Raw genomic sequence first — 12,077 nt, forward strand, 5'->3', positions numbered from 1 at the left:
TTTTAAAATAACATCAAATTGATCAGAAATACAGTGTAGACCGTTGTAAATGGCTATTGTAGCAAAAAATGGCTGATATTTTTTTTATTTTTTTATGGAATATCTACGTAGGCGTACAGAGGCCCATTATCAGCAAACAACAGTCCTGTGTTCCAATGGCACGTTGTGTTTGCTAATCCAAGTGTATCATTTAAAAAATGATCATTAGAAAACCCTTTTGCAATTATATTAGCACAGCTGAAAACTGTTGTGCTGATTTAAAGAAGCAATAAAACTGGCCTTCTTGAGACTGGCCTTCATGGCCCCGTGTAGCTCAGTTGGTAGAGCATGGTGCTTGCAACGCCAGGGTTGTGGGTTCGATTCCCAGGGGGGCCAGTATGAAAATGTATGCACTCACTAAGTCGCTCTGGATAAGAGTGTCTGCTAAATGACAAAAAAAAAAAAACTAGTTGAGTATCTGGAGCATCAGCAATTGTTGGTTCGATTACAGGCTCAAAATGGCCAGAAACAAATAACTTTCTTCTGAAACTCATCAGTCTATTCTTGTTCTGAGAAATGAAGGCTATTCCATGTGAGAAATTGCCAAGAAACTGAAGTATCCAGTGTCTGTGTTATTTTGCCCATCTTAATATTTTATTTTTTGTCCAGTCTGAGAGATGGTTTTTTCTTTGCAACTCTGCCTAGAAGGTCAGCATCCCGGAGTCGCCTCTTCACTGTTGACGTTGAGACTGGTGTTTTGCGGATACTATTTAATGAAGCTGCCCGTTGAGGACCTGTGAGGCGTCTTTCTCAAACTAGACACTAATGCAGGGTTCTTCAATTCCGGTCTTGGAGGGCCGAAACACCTCTGTTTATCATCCTCTCCTTCTAATCAGGGGCTAATTCAGACCTGGGACACCAGGTGAGTGCAATTAACTACCAGGTAGAAATAAAAAACAGAAGTGTTTCGGCCCTCCAGGACCGGAATTGAAGAACCCTGCTCTAATGTATTTGTCCTCTTGCTCAGTTGTGCACCGGGGCCTCCCACTCCTTCTATTCTGGTTAGAGACAGTTTGCGCTGTTCTGTGAAGGGAGTAGTACACAGCGTTGTACGAGATCTTCCGTTTCGTGGCAATTTCTCGCATGGAATAGCCTTCATTTCTCAGAACAAGAATAGACTTACGAGTTTCAGAAGAAAGTTATTTGTTTCTGACCACATTGAGCCTGTAATCGAACCCACAATTGCTGATACTCAACTAGTCTCAAGAAGGCCAGTTTTATTGCTTCTTTAATCAGCACAACAGTTTTCAGCTGTGCTAACATAATTGCAAACAGGTTTTCTAATTATCAATTAGCCTTTTTAAAATGATAAACTTGGATTAGCCAACACAATGTGCCATTGGAACACATGACTGATGGTTGCTGATAATGGGCCTCTGTACGCCTATGTAGAAATTCCATAAAAAATCAGCCATTTCCAGCTACAATAGCCATTTACAACATTAATGTCTACACTGTATTTCTGATCAATTTGATGTTATTTTAATTGACACATTTTTTTTGCTTTTCTTTTGAAAACAAGGACATTTCTAAGTGACCCCAAACTTTTGAACGGTAGTGTATATATATGTAAGTTATACAAGAAACAAGGCTCTGGAATTGCCAAATGACATTATTTTTCCACTAAATGTTGCATTAAATTCTTAATATGGCTCCTTTTTATTGCTGAATACTCAACTTCAGCCATTTGCCAAGAAAGGATTGCTTGTTTTCTAGGATATGTGCTATCCAAGAATGTACTGCAAATACATTGGTTGATGTTTGACAAACATTCTCTAACTGAATTGTCTGAAGTATGTCAGGAAGGTGGGAAAACTGCTCACGTGTTTGTAGTAGACTGTTTACGTAGTTGAAAGTAAGGGACTAGGAAATGACGTTTTCTTTTTGTAAATGAAACAGTATTGGAAACTGCCTGGGCCATGGGTGTTAAGAACAGTCAACCATTTCTTCCTTACTCCTTTTTGGTATTGTCATTCCCTGCAGGGAGGAATAGCTTGAGCCAGATGTGGTTTTGCTGTCATCTGAAATGGTAATTTGTGTGTGTGGTTATGACCTACTGTATATGGAAAAGCTTTTTGTGCAAATTACAGTTTAGTCAGTTGGTCCTTCAACTGATATTGAAAGTATACACGTTTTTTTTTGTTATTCCCGCAGTCACTGTTCTGTTTCTCCCCAGGTCTGCTCTCACACTCTGAGGTTTACAAGGAATAAATTATTTTCATGCAAATGTTCAGTCGAGAGTTCCTTTCCTTGTCCTTTGACGTAATAATTAAACATCAAGCAGAGTGATCTGTGAAGTCTGAAAGAGCAATTAAATGTTATGGTCATCTCACTCCCACTAGGAGGCAGTGTCCATCTCTTCAGTGTTACAAAGCCTCTGGTCCTCAGCTCACTCATGTTCAGCTGTGTGGTTTGGCTATCTTAAATGTGCATCAGTGTGTTTTTTTGCAATCTAAAATGAAATCCAATCACAGCTAATAAACTAGCTGCCTCTGTGCAATAGGCTGTTCAGCCAGGCCTGGGACACATAAGATGGTATTTGGTGGAGGTCGCAGGCCTAATATATTGATTACCTTAATCCCCAGACCAGTCTGAGCACTTAAACCCACCGCCCTGTTTTCTTCTGTCACTGAACCCTCTGTATTCTCTATCCACATCTTTGGCTGTCTGAGCGCCACAGAGAAAAATAATCATTAGATGAGGCTTTTAGAAATAGAATGACCTCAAGGCCAATGATTTCTAAATGATGGAACTGTAAATGGAAACAGTATGGGCTGCCTGTATGTTTAGATTTTTTATTTCAGGTTCGTCAAGATGTTGCTCTCAATTAACCCTTTTAACATGATGCATGAAAGCACGGCTTTACAAAGAGTTCCCTCAATTGCTTTGAATCCAAATACTCTGTGACAAACACATTGATCAAGTTTTTTGGGGGTATTGTTGCGGCTGTTTTTATACAGCTGAGTTGCATGGGCATTCCACACTGCAAGGCATAGAGGCCTCAAAGCCATGCATATTTGGCCACTTCACATATAGAGGAACCGTATCAGGCATAAATCTGCAGAAATATAAGAATGAATTGCATATATTTAATCCTGAGTGCTTTGTTCCAAGTTAACATCAATTTGGCACATTGACCATTCAGATTTGACAGATTATAATGGGTATTTTCAAGCAATCTGAATCTGGCAAAGTATACAGTAAACAAAGCATAAAGCCATTATGCAATGCAAATTTAGCTCAGCATTTTGATTTGTTTCGATTGTCTGCTATTAAATAGATATCTACTGTGCTGGCAATGAGGATGTGATATGAGGCCATTGGTGTGAATTACGTGAGCAGAACAAAAGGAATAAGGTAGGCCTATTTCTGTGAGGGGACAACCAGTACTCCTGTGGATAGACACTCGCTGCTCACCACAACTGATTTTTAAGACAATGCCAAAGATTTATATTATCCGACTATCTATTAAACAAACATGATGTGCATGAGTTATAGTTAAGTAGTACATTCTTTACACATGAATAATTATATTTCACACGTTCCCCCTGCCAGCAGAGCAAGAATTGGCTGCATTTTATAATAATAATAATAATAATAATAATAAGCCATTTAGCAGACGCTTTTATCCAAAGCGACTTACAGTCATGCGTGCATACATTTTTGTGAATGGGTGGTCCCGGGGATCGAACCCACTACCTTGGCGTTACAAGCGCCGTGCTCTACCAGCTGAGCTACAGAGGACCTTCATCTTATATCAAATATGTGCTTTCAGCGACTGCCTACATCAAATCAAATTTTATTGGTTGCATACACAAATTTAGCAGATGTTATTGCAGGTGTAGAGAAATGCTTGTGTTCCTAGCTCCAACAGTGCAGTAATATCTAACAATACACACATCTAAAATCAACCTACTCACCTGAACCTGTCTTGGACCACTGTGTTTCTCTCTTTCCTCCACTGCTGAATTAATTGATTCTGAAAAATATAAACTACATTCATCTTTTTGCTTTAAAGTCTAGGAGTGTCAGCTATGCTCAGACTTTGAACAGGGTTTCAGTGGAACTGACAGATTTATTGGCAGTATAACTTCTCCAGGCTTTCATCAAAGTATAGCTATGGCAGCAAATCATGAATATGTATATCTAAAAGTTGTGTATGTGTTATTACAAGAGACACATGTATCTATAAAATATTTGGTTTAGTTATCGCCAGAGTGATCAGAGTCCCTTGGTATTAGATGCCAGTTGTATTGCTCATACAAGGTAAAGCTTTGCTCATTGATCTGTAGCCTCTGATTCATGTCAAAGGAGCTCTGTGAGACTGTCATTTGTACTATTTGTAACCCAGCTATGCTAATGCACCTGGGAACACAATACATTGTAGAACTCTTTCTATATCTGTGGCATGTCATCTCCTGAAATCTGGAAGTGCTGGATATTTTGAATTCCAAACCCCTGAGTGCACAATGTGAATAGGTGATGACTGATGTAAACTCAAGGAAATTCAATGTGGAAAGCGCACCTTTTGCTGAGGTACAACATAAGGATCTTACCTATACTGAACAAAAATATAAACACAACATGCAACGATTTTACTGAGTTACAGTTCTTATGAGGATCAGTCAATTGAAATAAATAAATTAGGCCCTAATCTATGGATTTCACGACTGCGAATACAGATATGCATCTGTTGGTCACAGATACCTTTAAAAAAATGGGCCTCACAATAGGCCTCAGGTTCTCGGCACAGTAATTCTGTGCATTCAAATTGACATCGATAACATGCAATTGTGTTCGTTGTCCGTAGCTTATGCCTGCCCATACCATAACCCCACCGCCGCCATGGGGCACTCTGTTCATAACGTTTAGATCAGCAAACCGCTCACCCACACGACGCCATACACGTGGTCTGCGGTTGTGAGGCCAGTTGGACATACTGCCAAATTCTCTAAAATGATGTTGGAGGCAGCTTAAGGTAGAGAAATTAACATTCAATTCTCTGGCAACAGCTCTGGTGGACGGACATTCCTGCAGTCAGCATGCCAATTGCACGCTCCCTCAAAACTTGAGACATCTGTGACGTGTTGTGTCACAAAACTGCACATTTTAGAGTGGCCTTTTATTATCCCCAGCACAAGGTGCACCTGTGTAATGATCATGAAACAGTCATATCACTCATGTGTGGAACACAGTTTCATTATTCAGATTCAACCAGAGCCAACTCTAAATATTTATATTGAGGAAAAACAGCCACCATTCCTTCATGAATCTAGGGGAGAAGAGCTTTTGTTATGGCCTGGGAGGGTGTTGCAACACAGCCTGTCTCCAGACAGGTGAGCATGTCACCCAGAGTCTGCCAGGAACAAGGTAGTCTGGAGGGACTTGCTGAGAGCTGGGGTCTATGGTGATGGAGCAAAGGCTCACTGGCACTGGCTCTGTTTTTCCACCAGCAGCTGTCTGTCCATTTATATGATGGCCTGCCTGTCATGGCACAGAGGGAGAATGGGGCTTGGGTTACACAGGGGGAGGGAGGGGGGACTCGGGTTTAAATGTATATGAAATGTGTAACTTGAGAGAAAATCTAAAGATCTGAAATATGTATCAAATGAATGTGTTACTTGAGAGGAAATCCAACATCTGGGCAGTGGACATTATCTAATGATGACAAATATTATAGCCTATGACAGGAGTCCTGTCAATTCAGTCGTTCATAAATCAAATATCACCCAATTTGTAAGTTGCTCTGGATAAGAGCGTCTGCTAAATGACGAAAATGTAAAATGTAAATGTAATCTACATAATATATGGCAACTCTGAATTATTTTATCTAGTCGACATATTCATCATGAACATTTTATTAACCCATGAACACATCAATTAGTAGTAATAGGTAGTAATTCATGTCTATTTTGTTGATATTCTGATAAACTACGCTATTCAAAAGAATAGGACAATCAGTCACAGTGAAGGCACAACCTGCGCGAGACACAAGGGCCCGGAAAGAGCTGCGTAGCGACCTGCAATTATGGACAGAGAGAGGGAGGTGACGCGAGAGCCCTATCGCTGCCCCAAATGTGTCCACATTAAGTAGATCCTTAATTATTAAGCAGGTGAGGAGTTTTTGTATGGGGGGGGGGGGGGGGGGGGGGGTGAGTGTCGAATTTAGTCAAGATAAACATAAATTGCTATATTGATACGTGAGGCTTATTTGATATAATAGAAGTTTCGTAATGCTTAGGTTGTTATGAGTGTACTGATATAAGTGTGATGCACGTGACATCCGGGCAACTTTGAGAAAAAAACACTTTATATCGGAGTTATCCCTGTAGACGTTCGAGACTGTCTCTGCATATTCATGAGGCTAGCACAGCGTCTCACGGTCAATTGAATACAGTCGGTTAACGTCAACCCCTCCTCATCGAATATTCAAAACAATATTTAAATAAGGAGATGTATCCACCAATCCAAAGAGAGGAATAGGCGGGAGCTTGACAGCCCGCCGTTCCGCTCTGTGGACAACGAATCCCATTGTTAGGGCGGAGACATTGGCATCTCGTCATTATAGCCATATCTCTGTTATGGATTCCACAAATATACGTCACATATATTATCCGGTAATTTACATAGCTAGCTACATAACACCGCCCAGTGCGGACGAATATGATAATGTATCTATTCTGGGCTGTCTTTGAAGCAGGTGGGGGAAAAAACCGCTGGAAAAGTTTGGGAGAGTGTGACAAACCAAGCCAAGTGCTTCGAGAGACAAGAATCGATGTTTGATGGGCTCTTTGCCCCAATTTTGGATTACGATATGGACGCTTTGAAGTCGGCAGGAAGGGCAATAATTCGCAGCCCCAGTCTCGCTAAACAGTCATGGAGTGTGGGCAGACATAAAAGTAAGTATTGGTAGTGAGCTGACTAGCTAGCATGTGGATACTAGTAAAAGGTTAGCGGAAATGTTTGGTATACGTATTTTCTATGTAGTTCTCTACGTATAGGCTAGGTACCGAATTTAGCTTCCTGCTGTATTCCCCAATTTGTTCCTCTGTAGCTAGAGTAAAGTTGAGTACTTGAAAGTGGAAATCGTACCTAACTGAATGTACTTTATGCTCACTCACACGCATACCGACACACATTCACACATCATATGCAGCTGCTACTCCATTCTTTATTCTTAACCTTACTCCTATTGTTATCTATCCTGATTCTTAACGTTAGTCATTTTACCCTGCCTTTATGTACATGTATCTCAATTACCTCGTACCCCTGCACATTTATCTGGTACTAGTACTCCCTTTATATAGCTTAATTATTGTATATTTTATTCCTCTTGGTACAATTTTGGTAGTTTTATTTATTAAACTCTGCATCGATGGGGAGGGCTTGTAGGCTAGCATTTCATGGTAAAGTCTACACACCCGTTGTATTCGGCGAATGTGACAAGCACAATTTAATTTGATGCATTATTTTTCCGTGATTGCCGATAGATCATTAAAGCTAAAACGTGCTAGGAAGATTGTTTAAACTCATAAGGTTAGTTCTCTGGCTATCATACCAGATTTTCCCTAGGAAGCGTCTAGCCAAAATAGATTCCGACCATACTATTGCTTACAGCTGTATTGAGCCTAAAGTTACTCCTTAGTCCAAGGAACTTGCATGTTCAGTTTAAAGAGAGTTGGCCCTGGAAGCCAAAACATCCAAATAGCCTAGTCCATCTAAACGAGAATCGATTCTCACTTGCGATACGGTTCTAGAAACCTAAATCCCTCTACTTTCAGATCGTATCAAAATAATTTCACAAATGCCAAATACACACTTACTGTTTTAACAGTTGCAGCCGACAGTATTTTTCGGGTGATAACACGTTTTTGGCGGCTGTCTTCCGTTTACACACAGGTGTTCGGAAACACAGATAGCTAATTAGCACAGGTAGTCCACTCTGTCTTCTGTAAATGCTGTAACATGGAAATATGGCCGTGTGGGAACCCTAACCCTATAAAGGTGTGTATCAATTTAACCTTTTGTTTTGTGAAAATAATTTCTCACCGATATGAAAGATAAGGTCCTTATGCTTCCAAAACCGTACCGCAAGCGATGCCTGTTAATGTTCAGACAGAGCGTCGCTTCTTAACAAAATGCAACCCTACAGAAGACGCCTTCATCCAATGACTCATATGTGGAATGGAACTGAGAGTCATGATCAAGGGCTAGGGTCGGCCAGGCTTCCTGTTTAGATTAAGACACTGCGGAGCCGGCACGAGATATGGCTCGGAAAACAAATTTAATAATTTTTTTGTGAAGCAAAATGTGTAAAGGAGTGGTAGCAGGGAGGTCTTAGAGGGGGCTCAATTTAGTTTCAGTTTTTGGTGAACGTGTAGCCTAAAAACCAACAGAAGCTGTAGACCCCTTTCAAACACATGATCAACACTTGGTAAATTGGCTTAAAAACAATGACTTCTTTACTTATTTTATTACACTGAACAAAAATAGAAACGCAACATGCAACAATTTACTAAGTTACAGTTCATGTAAGGAAATCAGTCAATTGAAATAAATTCATTAGGCCCTAATCTATGGATTTCACATGACTGGGCAGGGGTGCAGCCATGGGTGGGCCTGGGAGGGTAATAGGCCCACCCACTGGGGAGCCAGGCCCAGCCAATCAGAATATGTTTATCCCCACAAAAGGGCTTTACATTTACGTCATTTAGCAGACGCTCATATCCAGAGCGACTTACAGTTAGTGAATACATGTTTTTTTAAATTTTTTATTTTTATACTGGCCCCCCGTGGGAATCGAACCCACAACCCTGGCGTTGCAAACGCCATGCTCTATCAACTGAGCTACATCCCTGCCGGCCATTCCCTACCCTGGACGACGCTGGGCCAATTGTGCGCCGCCCATGAGTCTCCCGGTCGCGGCCGGCTGCGACAGAGCCTGGATTCGAACCAGGATCTCTAGTGGCACAGTTAGCACTGCGATGCAGTGCCTTAGACCACTGCGCCACTCAGGAGTACAAATTACAGACAGAAATACTCCTCAGCAACCCCCCTACCCCCCCCCCCCCTCAGATGATCTCACAGGTGAAGAAGCCGGGTATGGAGGTCCTGGACTGGCGTGGACTGCGGTTGTGAGGTCGGTTGGACGTACTGCCAAATTCTCCGAAACGACGTTGGAGACAGTTTATGTTAGAGAAATGAACATAAAATGATCTGGCAACAACTCTGGTGGACATTCCTTCAGTCAGCATGCCAATTGCATGCTCCCTCAACTTGAGACATCTGTGGCATTGTGTTGTGCGACAAAACTGCACATTTTAAAGTGGCCTTTTATTGTCCCCAGCACAAGGTGCACCTGTGTAATGATCATGCTGTTTAATCAGATTCTTGATATGCCACACCTGTCAGGTGGATGGATTATCTTGGCAAAGGAGAAATGCTCACTAACAGGTATATAAACAAATTTGTGCACACAATTTAAGAGACATTTTGTGCGTGTGAATTTTTTTTGGGATTTTGTAAACATTTCAGGTCATGGAACCAACACGTTACATGTTGCGTTTATATTTTTGTTCAGTATAGATAAATCATCTTCAAAGTCTCTCCATATCTTCATGCACTACCATTGGCTGGGGAGCTGCAGGATTCTCACAATGGCTTTGATCTCTGTCTTCAGTGGTTTGTCACAGACAGCTATGCGATGTGCAGTCACCCGGGTGGGTGCATATGATCACACTACTGTAGTATGGCTTTTCAAAAAGAGGAGTAGCTGCTTGGTTAAACCTTTTTTGTTTGGTTTCACAGAGGGAACAACGCCCTCTCCCTTGTCTCGCCTTCCTTTTCTTCATAGACAGTGGGGTAGTTGGCAGACATGGCAGCATGATGCCACACGTGCCATTCTGTGCCGTCAATGCTTTGTTTTGGTCCACTTTCTCTGGGCGAATAGTGAGGCTTTCTAAAGGCCTGCTTCCTGTCCCCAGTCTCCCGGCAGGGACGATGCGTGGCCAACAGCCACAGTTGGTGGAAGCTGATAATGCACATCTATAATCATGGTTACAGATTTATCAGGGCAGTGTTGCATCTTCATCTTTTATGTTGTTGACCTCTCTATATGCAAGTCATGTGGGCCCTGGCCTGTGATGGCCAGGGCCCACATGACTTAAAACCAGCATTTCCTCTCACCCACATGCTGCCTATTCACAGCAAGGTCAGGTAGTGTTTATGGTCAAAACACTGATTTAACTGCCTCTTGTTTCTATGTGGTTATTTCAATACAGCATGGCTAGTGTAGAGTGCACCGGTAGCTGCCGTCAACTGTTGATGGAAAGCAACTTGTTTCATCTTGTCATAACAGGAAGAATACCACTGCTGCAAGACAGACTGTGTTTCGTTGTGGGCAAGTGATGCATGCTGCTTTAAATGCTGAGACCACAAAACAGAAGTATTCAGGGTCTTGTTATTGAGATGTCTGGAGTCCATGCAAAGCACCTACAAGTCCAAACACACCTGGATTCAATGTTGGTGTACTCCACTCCTACATGATGTATACTAAATAGAATGTTTGTGTTCGAATCCCAAATAAAGTAACTCTTGGCGCTCATGCTTTGGGCTTGGCCTTGTACAGTGCCTTGCAAAAGTATTCATCCCCCTTGGCGTTTTTCCTATTTTGTTGCATTGCAACCTGTAATTTAAATGATTTTTTATTTGGATTTCATTTAATGGATATACACAAAATAGTCCAAATTGGTGAAGTGAAATGAAAAAAAAACGTTGAAAAATAAATAACGGAAAAGTGGTGCGTGCATACAGTGAGGGAAATAAGTATTTGATCCCCTGCTGATTTTGTACGTTTGCCCACTGACAAAGAAATGATCAGTCTATAATTTTAATGGTAGGTTTATTTGAACAGTGAGAGACAGAATAATAACAAAAAAATCCAGAAAAACACATGTCAAAGATGTTATAAATTGATTTGCATTTTAATGAGGGAAATAAGTATTTGACCCCCTCTCAATCAGAAAGATTTCTGGCTCCCAGGTGTCTTTTATACAGGTAACGAGCTGAGATTAGGAGCACACTCTTAAAGGGAGTGCTCCTAATCTCAGTTTGTTACCTGTATAAAAGACACCTGTCCACAGAAGCAATCAATCAATCAGATTCCAAACTCTCCACCATGGCGAAGACCAAAGAGCTCTCCAAGGATGTCAGGGACAAGATTGTAGACCTACACAAGGCTGGAATGGGCTACAAGACCATCGCCAAGCAGCTTGGTGAGAAGGTGACAACAATTGAAGAAACACAAAATAACTGTCAATCTCCCTCGGCCTGGGGCTCCATGCAAGATCTCACCTCGTGGAGTTGCAATGATCATGAGAACGGTGAGGAATCAGCCCAGAACTACAAGGGAGGATCTTGTCAATGATCTCAAGGCAGCTGGGACCATAGTCACCAAGAAAACAATTGGTAACACACTACGCCGTGAAGGACTGAAATCCTGTAGCGCCCGCAAGGTCCCCCTGCTCAAGAAAGCACATATACAGGGCCATCTGAAGTTTGCCAATGAACATCTGAATGATTCAGAGGAGAACTGGGTGAAAGTGTTGTGGTCAGATGAGACCAAAATCGAGCTCTTTGGCATCAACTCAACTCGCCGTGTTTGGAGGAGGAGGAATGCTGCCTATGACCCCAAGAACACCATCCCCACCGTCAAATATGGAGGTGGAAAAATTATGCTTTGGGGGTGTTTTTCTGCTAAGGGGACAGGACAACTTCACCGCATCAAAGGGACGATGGACGGGGCCAAATACTTATTTCCCTCATTTAAAATGCAAATCAATTTATAACATTTTTGACATGCGTTTTTCTGGATTTTTTTTGTTATTCTGTCTCTCACTGTTCAAATAAACCTACCATTAAAATTATAGACTGATCATGTCTTTGTCAGTGGGCAAACGTACAAAATCAGCAGGGCATCAAATACTTTTTTCCCTCACTGAAGCCCCTAAATAAGATCTGGTGCAACCAATTACCTTCAG

General features: G+C 41.6%; 1 protein-coding gene across 2 annotated transcripts in view; it reads left to right on the forward strand.

Annotated features, from left to right (window-relative positions):
• Positions 1 to 6,716: 6,716 nt before the first annotated feature.
• The window catches only part of LOC311145869 (low density lipoprotein receptor adapter protein 1-B-like), a 76,078-nt gene continuing 70,717 nt past the window's right edge, over positions 6,717 to 12,077 (forward strand). The window contains exon 1 of one of the 2 annotated variants that reach the window (XM_084182218.1): positions 6,717 to 6,938. In XM_084182218.1, coding sequence (XP_084038344.1) covers positions 6,815 to 6,938 — 124 coding nt within the window. In that variant the 5' untranslated portion in view covers positions 6,717 to 6,814. The remainder of the gene's footprint in view (positions 6,939 to 12,077) is intronic. The other variant, XM_084182219.1, reaches the window with a different exon arrangement.

The sequence above is a fragment of the Coregonus lavaretus genome (genome assembly GCF_964263955.1).
Source record: "Coregonus lavaretus genome assembly, chromosome: 18".
Taxonomy (NCBI): Eukaryota; Metazoa; Chordata; class Actinopteri; order Salmoniformes; family Salmonidae; genus Coregonus; species Coregonus lavaretus.